Raw genomic sequence first — 24,864 nt, 5'->3', positions numbered from 1 at the left:
TCCTAATCTGAAAATGGATTTTGTGTATTTTGGGCAGAAGAGGCATGGAAGGGGATGTGTGTCCTGTCCCTTATGATACCTATTATCTGTCATGTGGGTTGGACCAAAAGAACTTCTGACAACTTATTTAGAAGGTATTTTGTAAGTCTCCACGTGCGGCCTATCTGTGCATGTTGTTACATATTAAGGAATAGATGTCTCGTGTGCTGTCTCTCAGTTGGAGAAGACAACCAGAATGTTTGGTGTATCTGTAGGGCTTTTGTGTTTGTTTTATCCCCAGTTGGCTGAAGTTAGAGCTGTTTGACACTTCATTATGATGCATAAAGGAGCACTTTAATCAGGAAAGTCTCTCAGCCTCAGAGAATGGGTAGGCGGTGCAGTAGGGGATTTCAGCCACTGCCTGCACGCAGTTCTGCGTTCGAGGTGAACACGCAGCGTAACTGAACCGTGCTGGTTGCAGCACTGCTGCAGGGGCCTGCCTGAGTCTGGGGTGTGTTGTCACAGGTAAGCCCTTTGGCCTACAATATGTGGATACTTTAGTACTATACCCTTGGAGGTTCTTTTAATACTGTTGGAATCTTTCCATGAGCTTTGCGAAGCTTCATCCACCCTGGCTCCACAGTCCCTGCTTTGACTGACTTAACTAAGAGGACATCCGCCACAGTATCCTGGAATGTTCAGTCCCAGTATGTCTTGGGGTCACCAGTTATCTTCTTCTAAGTGTGTGCTTCAGGTAAATGTAGACAGTCGCTATATCAAACATACCCATCCTGTGTCTAATAGGGTGCATCACTAGGAAAAACAGTCGCCTTCAGAAATGTCTTCGTGTCTTCATCTCCAGAAGGTCGGGGTGATCAGAAAAACGAACGAAGTGGCTCCTGCGCAGGTTTCATTACTCAGGATGCATATGGACTGTAATGTGTAATACAGACAGCTCCTTTCAGTGTGGGACTGTCATGGAGGGGGAACCAGCGAGGTTTCGGCACTGCGGCACACCAGGACCCTTGCTTGCTGCAGCCTGCTTGTGGAGATTTGTCCAGGTTACCTGGTGTTCTGTGGGAGCCGCGTAGTCCAAGTACAGCTAGTGACATTACGTATTAGGCACATGCAGTTTGGCATCACATGAAATCATCTCTCTATTGACACAGTATGCCCCACGCTGCAATTCATATGCTTTTGTTCCCTGCGAATTTTTATTACTGAAAAAAAATGTGATGATAAACTGACCATTAGGAATAAAATGCAATTTTAGAGCTGCTCTTAAAAGAAAACTAGCCATCCCAAGAATGGTAAATGAGCACACCCTGTAATCATAGTCTCTGCTGTGGTGACTAAGGATTACCAGTGCAGACTGCAGAAATCTTCGATGCCGTCCCCTAAGGGGAAAATGTGCGGTGTACACAAGATATCCATGTAACGCACTCTCCAGCAGAGTGTTGCATCACATAGAGAAGAGGGATATTGTTCAATATAGTCATGTGGTTATAGAGCAATAGGAATATATATACCATTGTGCATTTTCGTAAAGCCCTGCTTCTTTGATACTTTTTGGATCTTTTTAATTGTTCACAAGGTTTGTGTGCATTGTTATGCTTATGAGGTGGCCTTTAACACATCTGCATTGTTAATTTAAGTATGCACAGCAATTTGGGTAACATATGGGGGTACAGGTTGCCAAGCTCCAGTGTGAATTATGAGTGAAGTGATAATCCCATAGTCTCTGCCTACAGTTTTATATTCTAAGAATCACCCTTATTGTGAGGTGAAGAGTTGAGAATACGAATCCAGTGATATATTTGTCACTAGGGTTTTTTGTTGTGATGGCGGTCTTTTTTCACGACCTCAACTTCAAATCACCTACCTGCAACCTTCCTTCACCCATGATTTGAACCCTAAGATACAGCCTTTTTTTTCAGTGTGGGCTTTCCTGGGACTTCTGTCTGTATCAGTCCTGAGGGCAGCCACCCTGGACTGGTGCTTCCTGAAGCAGACATCCTTTAGTGCAACACTAAGGACACCAAGAAGAGAGCTGAGTTTGAGAAGGAACTCACATTTTAACCCAACCCATTGGCTTGTCTGATAACAGTTGTTTTTGGAAAAGGCTGCTAATCAACTTACTCTTCTTTTATGTGTGAAAACAACTAAATTTTTTTTTAAAGAATGGTACTTTAGATTATACCTCCAGTGTTTAACTCCCTAGTGGGTTTTCGTTGGCATGTAGCTTTGTGAGGTTTGGGGAGGGTTGTTTGTTTTTTTTTTTTTGAGATTACTCTTGTTACTTTTGTAACTGTTCCTTTTCCCTGGTGTGTTCATGGGAAGCACCGACTGCCAGATGACACTAGCTCTGTGCCTTTTCCACTGCCTTCTGTTCAGCAGCTCTAACTCAGCCGAGCATCTTCAAGGCGAAGAAAATCTGGACGGTGGACTTGGCTGTACTGAAAAATGAACAGCATGGAAGAACACATCCCGCCGTCCAGGGCAGTGCAGACAGGTGCCTGTCAGAGCTAGCGACACCCTTAACTCAGCCACAGACGATTTCCAAATTGGGTCACCCTGTGCTGAAAGGACATTTTGGCACCAACCAGGAAGGTCAGCAACCACTACATCAGGTTTATAGGTATATATTATATATAAATGTCAGGCTATTCTCTATTGAAGTTTTATCACCTTTGCTTTTACTACTTGAATAAAATACATGCATTTTTTCCCCTTAGTCCTGTAATTCTCAGTTGGGAAAAGTAAATATTCTTAAGGTTTTTACCTTAAATTTTTTAAATTTGAGACTTTTTAAAATGAGAAAGATTGCTGACTCCTGAAAGTTACAGGACACCATGTTCATCAGATTTCAAACAAAGTAATGTAGACATGGCATTTTCCAGTCCTCTAAAATCAAGGTGCTTCTGGCCACTGATGGCATCTTCTGCTAAGGGCTGTGAACTCTTAGAAGTCCCTTCTCCCTGTAAGTTTAATTGCCACTGAAAATAATGCTGAGTTTATCCAGAAAGTTTAAACAAAGTTAGGGAATCACGAATAATACCAGTAGAGTGACAACTCAGATCAAGGTTTTAAGAGGAGCTGTGCGTCCAATTAAGAGTTTCAGAAGCTGCTATTCTGGGAAAATACAGTTGTTAATAAGCTTGTGTCAAGAATGTAAAGTTGTAAATTAGCATGAGAAAAATTTTCAGGTAATGATGTGGATTGGTTTGATTTGACTATCTGGTCACCAACAGAACCTTTTGTCACCTTTTTCCCCTCTGCTAAAAGCAATTTTATGTTATTACAAACACAAGGTAATTTTAAAACCATTTTCCTAGTTCTAGACATCACTAAAATTTTTAATATACCTGCAGAGCTAACAAATTGTAACTAATGTAGTCTCACACATTTTAAGTATAGACCAGGTAAACCTAAATGACCCTGACTTGCTTTAAATGAAATAGGAATAATATTTTGGGTTTATACACTCGGTAAGAGGATGCTGTCTCTTCACTAAAAATCACTTTAGGTTGCAAGTACCTTTTGGCACTTTGAGTTTTATTTTATACACTTTACATCATTTGTATAAAGCAGGATATCCCTAATCCTGCAGGAATATATGACTACTCATAGAGTTTTAGTCCACAGAGAGATGCAAGTAGAACAGAATAAAATACCCCACTATCTTTTAAGATTTTCCTTTAAAAATCAAGAGAACAACATTTCTACACCTTACCAGTTTGTCCCCCAAACTGAACAAGTGCTCTGTTATTGTTATACCCTTGTAAGGTCTATATTATGTGTAAAAGAAATCTGACATTTAGTTGCAGGATAAACTTGCTAAATAAAAATAAGCCAACAATATACTTGATAAACAACTGAAGGACAAAATCTCCAATTGGTTTGCTCTTTGCTTGTTGAAGTAATAAACCATTTTGAAGAGAAAACAGGATCTGCTACAATCCCCAGTGCCTTGAACTCTTTTGGAGGAAGAGCATTAAAAAAAAAAATCTAACAAGCAAACTTTGAGGTGCTAATGAAAGAGAAGGAAGGTGAGTATTTCTAGTTTACGCAAAAATAGAAAAAGTGACTATCTCACAAGAGATGGCTTCATCTACCTAAATGGGGACTGGCTGCTTTCTACCAAAGACATTGAGAGAGGCAAGTTGAGTCAGGGTAACAGTGAACACTACATAGTTAACAGATGGCGAAGTTCAGAAGTGAGTATGCTGGTTGTAGACAGCTGTTAGTACCAAGCTCGTAAGTGTTGAAGCCTCAACCTCCTCATGGGCAGACTATACTTGCAGCACTTAAAGGGGAAAAATCTTTGCATTTTGGGAATTGTCCATTGTTTGTTAAATGTGTTGTAACCTAATACCAAAAACTGCCATTTTCCATGATTGCCGTCTCCTATATTTTTTTCTCTACTTGTAAATAATCTCTCGTAGAAAATATGCATTAACTGGAATGTTTCAAATGATTTTGCTTTTAATTTTATTATCAGCCACTAGTGAACTTTTATAGAAAAGTACATGTAAAACAAAATATCATTAGGTTGTGTTAAATGGTGTAAAAACATTGTTTACTATTTTAAAGGAAAATTGCACATTATATTTTACTGGGATGGCTCCCCCCTTCCCATTTCTTCAAAAAAAATTGAGTCAATGCTCACACTGACACGTAGGCTGTGAGAGCTTTGCTATAAATACGTGAATAGATACAATGTAGGAATATACTTTTTTAAAGCATGAAAAAGAAGGCAAAAGGAACTGCATTATAAAGTACTAAATAGAGGACACTATTCAAATGACTGTGCACAGCTCGGTAAAGATGAAGTTACAATTTTTCTTTCACTGTTATTTTCTTCTGCTTAAATGTACGCTCTCATTTCATTATGTGCCTTGCTCCCTGATTGTGCAAACCTATATATATATAGATAGAGATATATGAGAGAGAGCTATTCAGTACTACTGACGATGTTTTCTGTTCTACTGCTGGATTAAGTTATTTTACAAGTTACTCTCGCCAGTTACTGTCAGTGAACTATTGTAATGGCTTAGGACAGTAGTCATACAGTCAGTGTAAATTTGTTTCTCAATTACATGTTTTCACTATGTCAGCTTACCAAATCCTTAATAAAAAAGAATAGATTTCATTTAAATATGGGGGTTTTACTTGACTGTTTGTGGACCGGCACCATTGAGAACCTGGTTTTGCTATTTATGTTGGGGGTACCCCAAAATAGGTAAGCTCTCCTTTCTGTACTAAAAGAATTACATGTATTTGGAGGAAGTGATGAGAACGTCTATCCCATTTTTGCAAGTAAGCCTATTTAGAACAGTCTTGAAATTTCACATAGATGAAAACCGTCTTAAGGCAACATTTAAAATATTTGAAATTTTTAAGACTGACTTAATAAAAAGGAGCTGCCTCATTTAGAGCAACAGGGAATGACTGTCTTCCACACTTAAACTTACCACCTTAGAAAGAAAAGAGGTTACTTGCATAAATACATTCACAAGACACTTACACTTCGTGGGATTTTATTTAGGTCAAGGTCTTAGTACACAGCAACAATTCCAAATACAATTGCAAAATTAAAAAGTGGATGCTTCCCCACTCACGGAGGTGGTTTAATGGCACAGACAAGAAACATTACTGGCAACAGACTGCTCCCTCAGGTTTTCTTGCATGGTTTTTGCTCAGGCCACCAACCCTCACTCCAGGAGCTAAGAAAGTACAACTGGCCAGGCCACAAACTGTTTACGTTCTCTCTGTAAACCACTTTGTTATTAAGGAGAAAGATGCATGGACACAAAGTATGATAAAAACTGCTTTATCATAGAATTCTGAAATTGCAAAAGATGTTTTTATTTTATTGTGAAAATAAGCTTTTTGGGTGTTTTTTGTGGGTGGTTGTTCAACAAAAGGAAAAAAAACCTTCAGATACTTAGCAAGGATTATTATACACAAGCTAGGCCCTGTCGTTTCATTTGTCAGGTTTTTTTTTTTTTTTAAAGAATTATGCGACTCTCAATGAGAAATAGGAACAAAAATCAGCATAGAGGAAACGTCAAGTAATGATGCCCCTGTGTAACAGAAATGCTTTATAAGGCTCTCAAATAAGGCTGTTTGCTGTGCTCCTGCCAGTGCTGAAATGATGTTTCTGTTACATGCACCTAATGGAAAAGAACATTTGTATTGCATGTAGTTTTGGAAGGGTTAAAATGAAGATTTCCCTAATTAAGGCTGCACTTACTATACTCCTTTAAACAAATTTGAATACTCTGGTGGTATTTATTGAAACATAGCATATCTTTTCAAGTATCTTCCTGAAGACATCAAGTATAACTCTTAAATTTTAAACATACGGCACATCTAATTAAGACAGTTGTAGAAAGAGTAACAAGTGGCACTGAGTCATAAACTTGACCATTATTTTATTAGCTGTTATCTGAAATAAAACATCTAACCTCGTCAGAAAAGTGAGCTTGAACTAAAATCTCATCTAGCACTAAATTCTATGATTCTAAGTAAATCATGTGAGGGAAATGATCACCTTAACATCACTCGAGTTCCTGGCCAAAGTAGCTGGGAAGTAATTCAGATCCCCTTTCTTTCAAAGACCTGTCATTTCCTCCATCAAATGCTTTTCAACAGGAAAGGTGGCCTTGCTCTCCACTGAGTAGAAATGATAAGAAAAATGAAAACAGTTCCTAATGCAGAAGGGTCACCTACTAAAAGAAAATGAACACAAAAGGATAAAAGCAAACTACCATCACTTTGATGCCTCTTAAACAGAAAACAAGTAAATCATCTTCAGTCGACCTAAGACTGCCAAGGAGCAGCTACTCTACAGAAACCACTGGAGATGAGTAAAATTCTAGTTGGGTAATAAACAGAAGCAGGAGGGGGGAAAGGAGAGAGAAAACATCTCACCCAGTGAGTTCTAGGAGGAACACTGAAAGTAGCAGACTGTTGCCAACCCTAAGGTACCCCTGAGGGAGATAGAAAGCCAATAGCCAAAAGATGGAAAATACTGAGCCAGAAAAGATTCTTATTTCAAACACAGCAGGCTGAATCTCTCAGGTCTGGATTTTGACATGTTTACACTTTGAGGTTTACTGCCTTGGCCATAAGGTCAATAACAACAAATATATTTTCATTCATACCACCATGGCCTTTCAAACAGTAATACAAAAAAAAAAAAAAAAAAAAAAAAGGAACAACTCTTAAGTCACTCCTTTTTACATTTTATTTTTTTTTAAAGGAAAGAGGAAGTGAACAGCAAGTCAAAAAGACATTTCAGAAGGAAAAAAATCCCTCTCCCATTAGATTCTCTCTATCCTGATAATATGGTTGCTTGGTGGTCAGCACATTTTAAACTTAGATGACCTTCGCCACAATATTACGTAGCATGTAAGATTTCTACATTCATTTGGAATTCCTACTGCCCACGGTTTCATCTGGTTTATAAAAAGATAAATGGGGAAACTTACGCTAAAACAAGAACTACTACCCTCACAGACTATTAGTAGCATGCAATCTATGAAATATTACATACATTAAAAGTCTCCGATTACTGTAGGCCTGGCCCATCATTACATAGTATCCTTCCAAGACGATATATAGAATTCAAAACTGTACAAAAATTTAATGTGGAAAATCCAACATGTATTTTTTTAAAAACAAAAAATCACACATTAGTACTAAATAATATAGAAAAAAATTAGCTGACCCATGGGTCCCCCGCTGCAGGTTTCCAGTACGAAGGACTTCACCAGTGTCTTCTGCACTCCCCAGTCCAAAGGGCCCAACAGGCAGCTGACTTCCACCAACTCCTGTTGCACGGCTGTCTGCTGTCAGTGTGAGCTGTGGAACTATTTGTTGGATTCCAAAATCCCTCTGCCTTATTAAATCCACTAAGCTTTCTCAGCAAAAGGTAGTTAAATAAATAATTAGAACATCTAATTTTAAAAATGTTCCTAGTTACTCCAACAATAAGGGTCTAACCTATACAAGCATAGGCTAGGCTTGGTCCATAATGAAGCGGAAGGTCCGGAGGGCACTCAGGGCCTTTACTTTGAAGAAGAACAGAATAATGGGTGTTGAGGTGACAAAAGCACAGGGGCAAAGGTAAAGTGTTGGGGAGAGAGAGCTAAAGGCAAAATAACTGGTGTGTGTGTGGGGGGGAGCTGGGGAGGGCGGACTGCAACTTCACAACAAAGTCTTGGTAAGGGAACTCTGTATCTGGGTTTCAGTTAAATAAATGGTGATGAAGTTTTGTGCTCAGACTCACAAGTAGAATATTAACTTCTGCCTTCACCATCTGAATTCCCTCACACACTACTGTACACATTCATTTTTCAGTCAAGTTCCTCTATCTCCACTCTCTCCTGTTCAAGGCCTGCATGTGAATTAGTTGATCCTTGAACAACACAGGAATTAGGGGCACTGAGACCTGTGCAACTGAAAATCCACCTGTAACGTGACCCCCCCTAAACTTAACTATAGTCAGTCCTCTGTATCCATGGGGGATTGATCCAGAACCAATACCTCCTCCCTACCCCCCCCCCATACCAAAATCCCTGGATGCTTAAGTCCCTTATACAAAATGGCATAAAACAAATACACACAGTTGGTCCTCCACATCTATGGGTTCCCAACCGCAGATTAAAAATACTGTTTTTAATTGTAACTGGTTGAATCTGCAGATGCAAAACCCAGAGGTATGGAGGGACTGTATATTGACTGATTTAAAAAATCCATGTGTTAAATGGACCTGTGCAGTTCAAGCCCGTGTTGTTCAAGGGTCAATTGTATAGGCAGCTATTGCCTCTCCCCTCTGACCCAGCACAGGGAAGTCACCTGACAGAGCTCTCTTCAGGCTACCTCACTGGGACAGCGCTGGGCCTGACCATGAGCTAGTTCATCACCAGGTGTTCACCTGCTGAGCAGCAAAGCCCTCCTGGATTTTTTTCAGTATTTCTTATACTGATTACAGAAATGATTAAAGCCATCAACCTACCAGCTGCACTGAACTTGAAGCTATAATGGGGCAGATTAAAAAATACTGTTTCTTTCAAAGTTCTATCAGTTTTTAATCTATGTAAATGGATAAGTATTTGGCCTTATCCCACTATTCTTATTCTGAGAAACAAGGTTCAAATTCTTACTAAGGGAAACTACTTCAAAAGCCAACCACAAAATCAGGAGAGTGTTTACCTTTTCTAGAGTGAAGGGAGTAAACAACTCAGCAGCAGCTAACACTGGCCATTAATAACATTCCAAGATTACAGCAGCAAGCCTTTTATACCCAGTGACTATCAAGAAACTTGAAAATAACTAGTTTCCCCAAAAGAACGTTTTCCTAAATAATGAAAGTAAAGAGATAGTTGGTCTGACTTTCAAAATCCTACTCCTCAAACCAGCACCTGAGGCAAGGATTTAGGATGCCTGTTGGGCAGCACATTTTTACAGTTCAACCTCTTCCAGAACGTTAAGAACCTTCACGTCTAGCTTCGCAAGCCTACTTCAGCACATGAACCAGGCTTCCGAGCTTCACCCATCTGGGTGCACTGGCCATTAGCGGCAATGCAGTCTCATGCAACAGCAGCACATTAAACTCAAACTGGCAATTCAACCACCCCCAATGTTTGGAGACTCATTTCATCATAATCTACAAATTGAGAAACATGAAGGAATAAAAATCAGTTCAGCATTAACTCTGGTGCACCCAAGTACTGAGAGAATGCAGAATATACAGTGTTAAAGAGGAAATGAGCCATCTGAAACAACTAAAAATGGTAGGTATGGTATTTAAATATTGGTTCCCTCCTCATACACGTGGAAGAAAGTGCAGGGGATGCAGCAGCCACAGGGCTGGCCAACCCTTCTAGCACAGGCACTGAAGAACATCCAATGCAATGCTGGATTCTGCAGGAGGAGAAATCCCACAGGTGTACAGTATTCCTGAGAAAGATCCCAGATTTTTGTTCTGAATCAGTCTTAACCTGATTTGTTTTACATGGTTTTGCTGTTATACCTCCCACATATTCAGAAATGGTCACTTTATTTCAATCCAAACAGCTCAGCATAGTACAAATGATGACAGAAAAATCCATTTGTTCACATTCAGCTTGCTTTTTTGTTTTAATACTGGGGGATAAACGGAGTAAAAAAAAATTAAGTAGTTTTTATCATTTGTATCCTTCATTCACTTCACTGGAGGGGAATCCCTGGGCCTTGTGATAATCTGGGAAGTCCTGACTATTCCTGTAAGGGAAACAGCCCTGCTGAGCTTTATTCAGAATAATGCATGATAGACTCAACATAGTTCCCAGGGAAGAGCCCAGTCACTCCATTCATAACTCCCTCATACCAACCATCATCGTTCTTCTTGATGACATAAATAATGGCTCCTTCCTGAAAAGACAGCTCATCTTCCTTGTCTTTTGTATAATCATAAATTGCCACAACTAGAAGGGAAAAAAAAATAGGATGTGAAAAGAATAACATTCCTATAAGACAGAACCAAATGAACATCCATCCTTCCAAAATTCTGTAGCAATTCAAATACAGTGACTTTCTAAGCACAGACTAAAAAAACTTTTTTTCCTAATACCCAGTCTTGTGCAACGGGACTCCATCTTCTTCGGGAGGTTAGGTTCCAAACCGTATAAATGGCAAAGAAAAATTATAGTCAAATTACCCTTCAACAGCTTATAGGAAAATAACCTCATTGAAGAGACACAATCCCAGAATTGGGAAAGGTGACTGTTCGCTTGAGCTTGTGTTGAAGCACTGTACTGGGTAGAAGCACGTATCTTTAAACACTAGAATTATACTAGTGCACTGACATACACTATGAGAAGCAAGTGAGAAGGTGAGATGGACTAAAGGAACAGCAAGCAGATTTATGTCTCCTCACTTTCTGGAGCCCATGGCCAGTCACTGAGTAGGATAATGGTTGAATTCCCACAGGTTTGGTTTTTTTTTTTTTAAGTATTCTTTTTTTAAAAAAAAGGTTTTATTTACTTTTTAGAGAGAGGGGAAGGAAGGGAGAAACATTGCCCCCACCTGGGGACCTGGCCTATAACCCAGGTATGTGCCTTGACCAGGAATCAAACTGGTGACCTTCTGGTTTGCAGGGCACCACTCAATCCACTGAGCTACACCAGCCAGGGCTGGATTCCCACAAATTTTATGTGCAAATGATGGGAGTCCACTACATACAGTCCTTCAAGACACATGCTGTACTATGCTACCAATTTAACATATCCCCATAAAAGTGTTATGAAAACCAAGATGCCTATAAGGTCTCCTGAGATTTTTACTGCTTAAATAATTTGGTAACTTGGGCCTTTCAAAGATATCTGGGACAATCTCTGGTTCCTAGGTATAACATCTACCTTAACAGTTAACTTGGCATAGCCTGTAGCTTGCTCAAATCCACTTGAAAATTTACCATTTTTTTATAAAAAGATTGTATTTTTTATCACTCTAAATTTCACTCCATAACAATCTCCAACTATCCATCATTCTGAGAAGCATATACTGACTCTGTTAATTTCTCATGCAACTTTAATTCTCATATTAACAAGAAAAAGAAATTACAGTAGGAATTTTTTAATGTAGTGCAACTTGTTCCAGTTAATGTCTGTCTCTGGTCTGCTTTAGTAAAACTAAAAGGCTTTCTTAAACTCTGAATATTCGCTGTTACAGCGACCTGTTAATACATCAGAGGAGCGTAGGAAGAGTTTACTGTGTATTTCAAAATACAATCAAACCCCTAAACATAAATATATAATTAAATGACAAACAAGTTCAACTACAAATGTAAAACAAGATATTTACTATTTCTAGTCAACCTAATATATTTTGGCATCTTTCTTAGTTAACATTCTTGATGCTTACAGAAACGCAAACCCATTGAAAAGTAATTCACGAGAGAATACCCCTGAGTACTGTTATTCCATCCTGGAGAGCTCTCCAATCCAGTGCTTCCCCATTATCAGGGTCCCTTCCCAGGCCAGCGCAGCAGTCTTTACACTGGAATATACATAGCACTGAGGGGACCTGAGGGTTTCCATGCAGTATGAGTCACAGATGATTTGGGGAAGACTCCTTCTAATGTCTCAAATTTTATAAATACTGCTTCCAAAAACTGATGTGCTTGAGATGATACCTTCAGTCTGGCATCGGTCATAAACGTTCTCATTTCCTGTTTATCATTCTCCTACTTAACAAAAGTACAGTGGAGCGCTGTTTTAAATACAAATCACCTCTGGGTGACAAACAATTCAAAATATTGGTGCAGTATTTTACAAGTTAGGTGGCTCCATTCCATTGCTATTAACAAAAATTAAGGCTTTAGTGGAGATATCATAAAACATTTTTAAAGACAGAACATCATTTGACTTTTGGCAAATAACTCTGAAGGAGTTAAAAGAATTGAGTGACAGTGCCACGTGAAAACTACTTCCACTTGCATCTGCTTATTACCGTGAACGATGTTTGCAGCTCCATGGCCTTAGTTGAGGCCCTCATCTCTTCCTTAGAAAGGTACCCAACCTGGTCTTCCCAACTCCTATTTTCCTTTTTAATGTACTCTACACTATTATCAGATAACTTTTAAAAAGTTACGATGTATGTACATGGGAACTTATCATTGACCTGCTTTAAAATCTGCCACAATTTTCTCCATCAGATTTTGAAAAAAGGAAAAAGATCCAAACATCCCAGCATCGTATTCAAGGCCATCCATCACTAATTACAACTTCCAACACTCACGCCCCAGCCACTCTCCCTACAGGAATCCCCCTCCCTGCAGATGGCACCCCTCACCAGGCCCCAAGAGGCCCCTTAACTCAGAGGATCCCCACCACCACTGGAATGGCCCTTCCTAGCTCTCTTCCCTGCCTGAGAAACTCCACTCAGCATTCAAGGCACATCACAAATGCCATGTCCTCTGCAAAGCTTTCTGGAATCCCCAGATAGAAATAATGCAACTATTCATTTTTTTTTGACAATTATACATCCATGCTGATTTTTAGAGATCCAAAGATGAACAAGACAAGCTGTTGGCATCTTGTGAGGACAAAAATGTTCTCTGATAAGCTACCATACATTGTTGATATTTCTACCAAGAAGTTACATCACAAGCTGAAAGAACACAAGAACAGGTGGGTTGACAGAATACAATGCTAGTAAACTGTATAGCTGAGACTCCGTCAACCCCACGTCTGCCAGAGCTCCAGCTTTGGGCAATGGTTAATAATGTGGGCTCTGGAGTTATACCACCTAGTTCAAATCCCAGCTCTACCAGTCATTAGTTCTACCAGTTAAGAGTTCATAATCTCTTTTTACTCAACTGTATAGTGGGAACTAACTTTTTACTCAACTATAGAGTGGGAACTGTAATAGGGCCAACACTTCAAAACATTGTTCTATTAAATGAGGCAATATACAGACAATACACAGTAGAGGGTAAACAGTCCATATAAATGTTAGCTTCTTTTATTATTATTCATAACTATTATGATATACTGCCTATTCTGTTACATACTCGGTTACATTCTGTAACAAATTATTTTGAACCTGATTTCCTAGTTTGCAAGATGGGGAAACTGTCTTACATATGTAGTAAGTCTTATATTGTAGTAAGTCTTATATTATGCCAAGCACAAAATAAATACATGAAAATACGGTTTCTACCCAAGTTAAATCAAGATACATATATACATTATCTCCTCTTGGCTAGTATGGACAGTAATCAATGGTTAAGATAAACCTTCTTCTGTGGCAGTAGTTTTCAATCTTAGAATTATCTGAGGAACTTTTACAAATTCTGACACAATCCCACATCCAGATTCTGATTTAATAGGTCTGAAGATGCGGACATTAACACTCTCTAGGTGACTCTAATATGCAGGCAGGATTAAGAACCAAGTCCTAAGGTCTGCCCTGGCTGATGTAGCTCAGTGGATTGAGTGCTGGCCTGCAAACCAAAGGGTCGCCAGTTCGATTCCCAGTCAGGGCACATGCCTGGGTTGTGGGCCAGGGACCCAGCTGGGGGCACCCAAGAGGCAACAGATCGATGTATCTCTCGCACATTGATGTTTCTCTCCCTATCTCCCTCCCCTCTCTCTAAAAATAAATAAAATATTTTTTTTTAAAAAGGAACCAAGTCCTAAGGTCTAAAATAGCAAAATGAGTCATCAGGCAACAGCCTTAACATTTACACACACACAAACAAAAAAACAATCATAAGCTGACACAGTTGGTTATGTTTCTGTTTTGCCAGAAAGAGTTAAAGAAGAGCTTATTTGGTTTTCATGTTTTGAAAGACTTGAACTTCAAGGAAATAAACTACACCTTGAAAAACATCTTAGGGAACAATTTAGGCATACTCTTTTAAACTTTAAAGTTACCTGTACTGAAAACAAATTTACTTTCCTCTTACAAATCTCTCCATGTTTTTGTAACACGTTCACTGAAGAATCAATTTTTAGAAAGCAAAACTTACTGTGCTTTTCTCTTAAGTAATAACTGAACTAGTTTTGCACAGCTGAAAACTGTTATCACTTTGTCTAGGACAGTGTTAAAATCAGCTAAGGAGTTTGTAAAACATGTCAATGCCCAAGGCCACATCCTAGCATACTACGTTGGGCTCCTTTCCCCCTTAAGTAAAACTTTAGTGAGGTGTAATTTAGACACAAAACACAAGCATTTAAATGTTGAGTTCAATGAGTTTTGACAAATGTATGCACCTATCTACATGATAAAGGTATGACTACCGATAAAGGTATGACTACCACAGTGATCACATACAACATGCTATCACCCCCAAATTTCCTCATACCCCTATGTAAACTCCTTTACCCACCAATACTGGTTCCTGAAAACCACTGGGCTAGATTTCATTTAAACAGTCATACAGTCTGAATCTTTTGTGTCAGGTTCCATATTGTTGCTTGTAACAGTAATTTGGCTCCTTTTCACTGCTGAACAGTATTTCACTGAATAGATGAATATCCCAGAATTAGTTTATTCTCCAGGTGAAAAAACTCACACTGTTTCCAGGTTTTGGCTATTATGAAGAAAGCAGCTATGGGCATTCAAGTCTGTGTGAACACACATTCTCATTCCTCTTAAGTAAACACCATAGGAAGGGCTGCCAAATCAGAAGGTTGGTGTATGTCTAACTTCATAAGAAACTGCCAACTGTTTTCCAAAGCAGCTGAAACATATTGCAATCTTACCAGAAATGTGTAAAAGGAGCTCCAGTTTCACCACACTTTCTCCAACACTTGATACTATCCGCGTTTTTAATTGTAGCCATTCTAGAGGGTGTGTAGTGGTACTGAGTTTGGTGCACAGTGTCTTTAATTTACATTTCCCTAATGACTAATAATATCGAGCTTATTTGCAATTCATGTAGTATCTGTTTGGTAAAATGTGTTCAAATCTTTTCATCCTACAAATTGTTTTTCACCTTAATGAATTACTTTGCAAATATTTGAAGAAAAGTTTAATACAATTCAATTTATCAATTTTTTCTTTTAAGCTTCATTTTTTTTCTGTGTTCTCTACAAATATTTTTCCCCAAACCCAGAACGTAAGAAATTGCATATGGATATCCAATCGTTCCATCACTATTTGTTGAAAACACTATTCTTGGCAACTCTATCAAACAACTTGTGTGGGTCATATTTCCGGATTCTATATCCTATTCTATTGATTTATATTGCTATACTTACATCAGTACCACATTGTCTTGAATATTGTAGCTTTCTGCTAGATCTCTGAAGTCAAGCAGTTGAAATCCTCCAACATTAGACTTCTTTTCAAAATTGTTTTGACTATATTAAGTCTTTTGTATTTCCATATAACTTCTAGAAACCTCTTGTCAATTTCTTTAAGATTGACTTCTGGAATTTTTATTGGGATTGCATTCAATTTATAGATAAATTTGGGGAAAACAGATCTCTTAATAATAATGATCAAAGAGCATAATTGATCTCTCAATTGAAGGCCTTTATTAATTTCTCTTAATGTTTTAGTTTTCATCATGCAGTTCATTCATATATTCCATTAAATTTATCCCTAGGAATTTCATATTTTATGTTATTATAAAAGTTGTTTTAGAAGTTTCTATCTCCAATTATTTGTCGCTAGTGTATTAAAATGCAATTAATTTCATACATTGACCTTGTGGCCTACAACCTTGCTAAGTTCAGTTTTTAGTTCTACCAGCTTTTTGTAGATTCCTTAAGATTTCCTACATGCGATCACATCTTCTGCAAAAAAAGATTATTTGATACTATCCCACATATCTGTTATTCTGTTTTGAGTTTTTGTTTTTCTCCATGCTTCATTTTGCAGTTTCTACTGTCATATCGTCAAGGTTGCTGATCTTTTCTTCCCAAGTATCACTTGAGATACTGCATTTTTCATCTCCAGAAATTCAATGTGGGCTTTTAAAATATATATATATATTCCAATTCTCTCTGGTGTTCATATTTTCCTTTACCTTCTTGAACCTATGTGGCATTTATAGTAACTACGTAACAACCCTGTCGGTAATCCATCATCTTGGTCATTTCTGGGTCTGTTTCTATTGACTGACTTTTCTTTTACTTATGACTTACATTTTCCTGCTTTTTTACATGCCTTGTAATTTTTGATTGGCTGTTGGACACTGTGATTCTAACTCTTTGGTGCAGTGGATTTTGCTGAACAGTGTTGAATTTGTCGTGGAGCTCAGTTAGTTTACTTGCATCACCAGGTGGATGCTTTCAAGGCCTGCATGTAAGCATTTGTTAGGGCCGTCCAGAGCAAACATTAGTCTAGGGCTAATGCGGCCCAGTGCTAAACTTTTGAGGCATCTTCTCAATGCCTTGTATATTACAAATTTTTCTACTGTAACTGGTTTGGGAACATGAACTACTTCCAGGCCTCCGTCATTCCCAGTAATTTTTCTGCCTACTGCTTTCTGGTTTTCCTTCTCCGGTATCAGGTAGTTTCTACACCTACACCTACACCTACACCTACACCTACACACACACACACACACACACACACACCCCGCCTCTCCCCCAGTACTCAGTTGAAGACTCAAGGGTACCCCTTCTGCAGATCTCCAGAGCTCTGTCCTCTGTCTTAAGAGTAGCGACCATCTCTCTGTGGTCTCCAAAAACCCTGATCTCTATCTTCTCTACGCACTGAAACCCCCAGGCTCTGTTTCTCTGTTTGGTTTCCACTTCCTCACACTACAGCCTGGAAATTGCATCTAGGCAGCAAGCCAGGACAATCAAAGGCTCACTCTCAGTTCCTTCTCTCCGGGGTCATCGTCTACCACTGCCTGTTGTCCAATGTTTCAAAACCATTTTTTTTTGTATTTCTTTCTGTATTACTGTTTTAGGAGAGAGGATAAATCTGATTACTGTTGCTCTATTTTGACCAAAAGTGGCAGTCCATAATTTCTTAATATACGTTCCCCAGATGATTCAAAATGTGGGGTCAGTTTTGAGACCTAGTGAGTAGCTTTAATTACCTTAACAGAAAACTTCCTGGAAGACAACACACTTTTTTTCTGAGCTGATTAGCACTGATAAGACTTGGAAACTTGCATCACAAAAGTGCCATGTCATGGTTAGCTAATGTATTCAGAGAAATTTTTCAGTGAAAGAAATGCCCAACACAAATTTGTAAAGAGACTAAGAAACCATTATTCTTTGGAAGGAAGTTTGATATGGAGATATTTAAACTAAAACATTTAATATGAGATGTCACAAAAGAATACTTCATAAACCATCGGGGTAGGAATAACTAATAATTTGGAAAAATCATCCTCTCCCGAAGGCATTCCAGAAAAACCCTCCTTTTATTTTTGTCTTACAGAAACCATTTGTAAGAAGCATGTTCAATAGAAACAATACACAAACATCAATAACAAATAAAAGTCACAGAATTTTACTAGCGTGGCTTTCAAAACCATAAAATTTGTAAATGAAATAAGAATATGTACTAAAAGCAAAATTTTACTTAGCAGTAAAAAAATAAGTAAAGATTCTCTTCAGTACCAGTAAATGTCATTTCTATGAACAGATTTCTTCCCATTCCTCCAGATATCCCTCTGAAACTTACCCTTCTCCAAATAAGACCTTGGAGCCCACGGTGGGTCCTCTTCAGCATAAGGATCACTATACTCAACCACGGCGGCCTCCTCCTCTTCATAATCTTCTGGGGGAGGAGGAGGGGGTGGGGATTCATCAAAGACTGGCTCTTCCACAGGTGGTGGTGGTGGTGGCGTATCTGAAACTAAGAATGCACAAGCTGATACAACTACACCTAATGCAAAGTTCAGTATTTCCTATCTAAGCTTCTATGTTCGTGGACCATAAACCTGGACTTGAAAATAATCTCTCAAAAAATGAGTGGGCAAGAGAATTCCTCCACCAACTATAATGTTCCCAGTCTCCAAGCATGATTTTATCCTCCCAATGGGCTAATATTTATGGATGCAGAATAGTTTAACCAAAATAATTATTAACTGAGCCTCTGAAACCTGTTTAGGCTAATACGTAATCCTCTTTTCAGAGATCAATACAATATAGTTTGGTTTTATATGATATCCAACAATGAGTGGTTATCAGAAATATTAAAAATTTGGATATTTATATCTATATTTGATTTATAAAAAGTTAGAATGAGTCCGGTGAATAGTCAAAATTTAAAATCTATCTCTTCTTAATGAATTTTTAAAATTAGCATCTTACCAAATTAACAGGGCAGAAATCACAAATTTGGATAACTTTGTTTTGCTTTGGTTTTTTTATATACAGAATTTCAACTAATTCAGACTAATTTATGATGCAGAATTTCTCCAAGGTAAATATACAAGGATTATTTAAAATATTTAAAATGTCTTTTTAATGATATCTACTTCCACAGCTCAAGTATCAACACAGTAATGTCTAAAATATTATCTACAAACTCAGGAACTCAGAGCTTTTTAAATGCCTGGTACGTACTTGAACGCAGTCCAACAAAATAAGCTGAGTAAAGAAAGATGGACCCTGAGCAGGTGGCTCAGTTGGGTAGAGTGTTGTCCTGATTTGCTAAGGATGCGGGTTCGATCCGTGGTCAGGGCACATACAAGAATCAACCAATGAATACATAAATAAGTGGGACAACTAAATGGGTGTTTTTCTCTCCACCCCCCTTTTTCTCTTTTTTAAGAATTTTATTTATTTATTTAAGAGTAATGGTAAGGGAGGGAGAAAGAAGGGGAAAGAAACATCGATGTGTAAGAGATACATTGATTGGTTGCCTCATGAATGCTCCCAAATGGGGACCTGGCCTGCAACCCAGGCATGTGCCCTGAGCAGGAATCAAACCTGTGATGTTTCGGTTTATAGGCTGGTGCTCAGTCTTCAGAGCCACACCAGCCAGGGCTGAACAGCACAAATTCCTATTTATCAGATACCAGTATTGTTTCCGTGAAATTCTCTGAGCCATCTGTTTATTTTCAATTTTTATCTAACACTACTGATTGAATCAAACGGATTTTAGAAGACTGCTATTGCCTGGTAAGGATTAGCCGTATCAACTGCATATTCTGCCCCATTCCAGTATTCTCCCCGTCTGCTGTGCCACTCTGTACTCATCAACGCAGCTACTTTATGTACTTCGAAACCTCACCCATTAATAAATAGCTCTTTTAGTCCTAATGGGTTTTTAATAAACAAAATGTATAGCTATGTGACTTTGGCATATACTTTATGACAAATTACATATGGTTGGAGTAAGAATTAACAATATATCCTATTTGCATTTATAAGGTAAAGAGATTGCCTTTAAACAATTCCACAAAAATATACATCCAAAGGAAATCTGTCTTTCAAAACAATCACCTTGACAAATTATGTAATAAAATTATTCAAAGATGCTGCCACTGCTCGTTTTTACATTTTCTAATAGCTGCCTGAGAGCCAATTTAATAAGACTGACAGAAGGGTACCATTTTTTACTGAAAATATTCTAATTATTCAGCTAGCACTTTAGAATACATTATTTCACTTAATCTTTACCTTGGGAGATGGTATTTTTAATCTTCATTGTTATGGATATGGAAGCTAGCTTTCCAAGATTAAAGAGCCTACAGTAAGTGGAAGGGCAGAAATTGGAAAACCAATGTTCATTATCTGCACTACCTTTAAAGTAATGTTTCATTATTATTCACTGAATAAACATCAACTGAAAGCCTCCTCTGGCTAGGTATTATGCTCAGCACTGGGAGTGGATCAGTGGGAAAAACCCTGGAGACATGGACAACCAAACTTTCATTTTGATTAAGTGCAGTAGGTGCTTTCAGTCATTAAGGAAAATAAAGAAGTAGATCAAACCTCTTACATGGGTTTCTGAAACCTGAAAGATGAGTAAAAGTTAACGGCCAGGGGTGAGATGCAGTGGAGGGTGGATATTTCATATCAGATGTAAAGAAAAAAGAACAAAGGCAAAGTAAGAAAGCAGGACTCCTTCAAAGAACTGACCAAAGTTCAGCAGAAAGAGGCATGAGGAGCTGAAGAGGACTAAGCAGGCAGAGGCTTGCAACAATCTGAACTCGATCCAAAGAGCAATGGGGAGCCATAGAAGGATTTTAAGAAGAATTACAGGATCGCAGCTACACTACTTAGCACAGTATAATTGGTTCCAAATAATTCCAGACTCCTTCCAAACATCAATCTTAATACAGAGTGATTATCTGCTACCATAGAGTACCTTCAAAATAATTTATTTGAAAGCTACGAAGATAATCCCAAAAGACATATCTTTCCAAGGTGAATGTTTTGAACAGGACAATATTCATTTGAATGTATTAAGTCCAACTATGTCTTTAAAATCAGCCACAGCACACCTCATAGAGTTTCTTATTTTATACATTTTGTAGGTGAGAAATGTATATGACTATGGAAAGAAATGAGAAAATATAATCCTCAAAGGCAATCAAAATGCGGTAAACACTGGAGGTGCTCATGCGGTACCCTCCAATACCGACTGAGTAACATAGGCTATTTTCATAAATGAGTATACAGAGATGCAAAGGCCCTTGAAAGAGGGACTGAGCCCTCAGTCCAGTAATACTGGATTATAATCAGTTAACATACAAGAAAGAAATGTATCAATAAAAAGAGGGCATATAATCACCTAGGGAAGCACAAAAAAGGAAGGACTAAAAGTGTCTGCTATGTGTCAGCTGCTTTCCTAAGTGCTGCGGAAACAGCCTGTGAACGAAACGGGTAAAAATCCCTACTCTCCCAGAGCTTACATTCTCGTATTGGCAATCCCCATCTCTAAAGGACCAAGAGTCCTAAGCAACAGAGTATAAATATCTGCATCCCACTGGTGAGGCCATCCTTGTTATGAGATGCATACACTGGGCTACTTCAGCCTGGTAACATTAAATCTTTCATCGAAGTAATTCCGTTGCTCAGACTCCATGCCCATCAAGCAACTTTATGATGACGATATAGTCCCTCATGTAGACTGCTCACAAGAGAATTCATGTACTGTACAGACTGTTCACTGGTCTCTGTGACAACCATTCGTCAGTGAATGTTGATACAGGCCTCCTGCTATGCAGACATCAGTCTCCTGTGCTTCCTTAATACGTCTGCAGAAGACTCAATTTGTCAATAAAATTAGTAATGTGATCCTACATGGCTCAACACCAGACCACAGGTCAACGTGAATTCATTGCCAATCTATGAGGCCTCTTGGGAAACAAGAGTGGTAATTTGGTGCCCTGGGGCCTACCTTGACATTTTTATAGCTGGAATCCCAAGATCAGAGGAAGATTCTCAGCCCAGCCACAAAACCTTAAAATTCCAGTGATGGGAACCTGACTATACTTGTCTGAACATCCCAGAGATGGGACAGCTGGTGACTGAAGAGCATCTCCTCAGATGTGATCTTTCTTTCCTTACATGTGCCTCTGTTTTTTTTGTCTCTTCTTCACTACCATATTTTAAGTTATCTGAAAGTAAACAATTTCATCTTTATTATCTTATCCCTACCAGCTGTTTGTACAGCGACTTGTTCATAATGTTCAATGCTTGAAGTATCAGCGAAAGAATGACTACAGCCAATCATCTATAATGACATTTTATGCCTACAATCTGATCTACAGCATAAAGAAGACATAAACTTACTATTTTCTTGGACTCTGGCCACAAATCCCATTAAAGGTAACTGAGGAGTTACCTGTAGGATGGAGGGAGGAGGAGGAGCAAGAGATACTGTAAAAACAAAAAAGGTGTGGAGGATAAGGGGTAAGGGCGAGTTACATTAACAGAAAAGGATAACACAATAAAACATATAAGGAGGGAAACTACTATGCACAAACATTTATCAGATGTAGTAAGGATCCTCTTTTGAAGGATAATTCATTCCACACAAAACAAAGTATTAGAGGAGTTTCAAGAAAGTTTTTAAAAATTACAACAGGAAGCATTCATCATATATAGGTCTCCTCTAATATAAAATGGCAAGTTGATTTTTCTTATCAATAACAACATATCTTCTCAAAGAATTTCTTCAGACTACCATAAATAATTGGGTTTCTGGATTTTACCTTGATGGTTACAAGTGTAAATATTTGCCAGTACAAGAGAAAAAACCACTATATCCCAACATCCTAAATTTAGACTTTCCATTACATTAACAGGCAAATTAACTGGTTCTTCATTAATTAAATAAATATTTACTGGCTTCCTACTAAGTTGCAAGCACGCTGCTAAGAGACCAATATCAAAACCATTCTCTGAGAGCCAGGTCTGTGTTATTACAATTTTTCATAATCCCAATTTGTATCACCTACTCAAGCAGGTACCTGTTCTCTGTGACCCTACACAAAAATGTTGGCCTCATTCCAATCACCCTCCTCTCGTGTGTGTCTTTCCATCTATTTCTAACACCTGGTACAGTGTCTAGTGCTAGTAAGCCTTCAACAATTGTTTAATGTATGTGAATATACAAATAAGCCAGGTATGCACCAAACAATTTCCCAAGATTAACTCCACAGTTATAGTTTCCTTCAGGGTGGGTATAAAGTATGGCATGCATCTTCTTATAAAGACAGAACACCCTCATTAGCTTCAAACTATATTTAAGACTAATAGAACTAAAACAATAAATAAGAGTCTCTACCCTCAGAGTGATCACATTCTAGCTGGAAATATTAAACAAAATAGTAACATTAACCCAGCAATATCTGTAGTGATCCCCCGGAGGTGGAGGTGGGGATGGCGTGGCGTGACGGTGGTAGTGTTAGTGGGAATGGTAACAGTGAGGAAGACTACAAAGACATGACTTGAAGAAACAGAGTTTGATCGACAAGCAGGAAGAATTGAGAAAGACAAGCAGAGAACCGAGTGAGGAGAGGCTCAGAGGTGACTAGCTCACAGGACTGGAAATGTTTCCTATGTCTAGCATAAGGTACCCCAGAGAGAGAAAGTACAGAACCCAGAAAGGTGAGTGGGTGGGTAAATAGGGAAGGATCTTACAACTTAGGCGAAAGAGTACTTAGTGGAAAGAGATTGGACTTTTTAGTCAACCACCATGGAATAACCTGATTCATCATTTCTTTGACGTTGAAACAAGTTAATTAACTTCTTTGTGCCTACTCCATAAATGCGATATGAAAAAAGAGATAATGCAACCTACTTTACAGAATGGTTGCAAATTAAAAAGGACTAAAACCCCACAATGTATGCAAAAAGCCTAAGCCAGGGCCTAGCACAAAAAAATGAAGGCAGCAGAAACAGCAAAAAAAGAATTTAGTAACTGTGAGAAAAGAGTTCTTGGTAACTAAGTATTTGGCCAATACATGAAGGAGAGCAACAGCTACAGATAATTCTTAATTTTTAGTTTTCATAACTATGAAAGTGGAGGTGCCATTAACCACATTAACCTTGGTAGGTAATACAGGGAAACAGGCTGGTGAATGGCAGATCAGGGGGATAACGATACAATAAATAGGACGTATGAAAGTGACTTAGGCATAAATCTGGGAGGCAACTGGAAAGTTTGGGTGAAGTTTGTGAGAAAACCTGAAAGGGACAGAGCTAGGAGTGATCAGTAGAGAGGAACAGCTGTGCTGTGAGTAAAATCAGGGAGAAGATCTATAATGGGTAGATAAAGAGTTAAGTAGATAATCCTGACGAATACCTAGATTTAAGGGACAGAAGAATAAGCCTTTGGTTAGGATTTTCCCAACATTCATACATCTTAGTAATAAATTCTTAAGTTGTATGTCTGTCTCCCACTCACTGAAGCTTGAAGTAATTGTTGATATGTTCACTATACCCTGTTTCCCAAACTGGGGTTAAGAAGATGACTCAACAAACAGAGAAGGTAGCAGAGACAAAGTAGATCAAACTGAGAAACAGCAGCAGACAGCTAATGGCAATAGAAAAATGACAATTCCATGAATGTTCATTATCAAGTTAAGATGAAAAGTTCCACTTCTGTCAGCAGTCCCAACCTCCCTTGTAACAGAAAAGTAGGACATTTCCCACTTCAGTCATTATTTTTCATCCAAATTAAAAAAAAAAAAAAGACGACTTCTGATACTCCAATAAATAAATGATCAGGTGCCTTAACTTAAAGAAGTCTTTTTGAAATAATTGTAATAAATATGTATGGTGCCAGGTGGGTACTTGAATTATCAGGGGGAACACTTTGTGAATTATATAAATGTCTAACCACCATTCTGTACACCTGAAACTAATATAAAAATAATATTGAATGACAACTGCCCCCCCAAAAGTCTTTTTGTAGGTAGGCTGTTTATTACTTTTCAAAAAAGATGAGTGTATTTTA

The 24,864-nt window shown here is 38.3% G+C and overlaps 1 protein-coding gene across 46 annotated transcripts in view; it reads right to left on the bottom strand.

Annotated features, from left to right (window-relative positions):
• Positions 1 to 7,208: 7,208 nt before the first annotated feature.
• ABI2 (abl interactor 2) overlaps positions 7,209 to 24,864 on the bottom strand; it is an 86,784-nt gene continuing 69,128 nt past the window's right edge. For 20 of the 46 annotated variants that reach the window (XM_045198476.3, XM_045198463.3, XM_045198464.3 and 17 more), the window contains 3 exons: positions 22,194 to 22,280; positions 18,127 to 18,300; positions 7,629 to 10,454 (listed from right to left, as the gene is read on the bottom strand). In XM_045198476.3, the coding sequence (XP_045054411.1) occupies positions 10,279 to 10,454; positions 18,127 to 18,300; positions 22,194 to 22,280 (437 nt within the window). In that variant the 3' untranslated portion in view covers positions 7,629 to 10,278. Of the gene's footprint in view, positions 10,455 to 18,126; positions 18,301 to 22,193; positions 22,281 to 24,864 lie in introns of all 46 variants that reach the window. The other 26 variants (XM_045198472.3, XM_045198478.3, XM_045198469.3 and 23 more) reach the window with 4 other exon arrangements.

This window comes from Desmodus rotundus, chromosome 2 (genome assembly GCF_022682495.2).
Source record: "Desmodus rotundus isolate HL8 chromosome 2, HLdesRot8A.1, whole genome shotgun sequence".
Taxonomy (NCBI): domain Eukaryota; kingdom Metazoa; phylum Chordata; class Mammalia; order Chiroptera; family Phyllostomidae; genus Desmodus; species Desmodus rotundus.
This window is presented reverse-complemented; position numbering and strand designations above follow the sequence as displayed.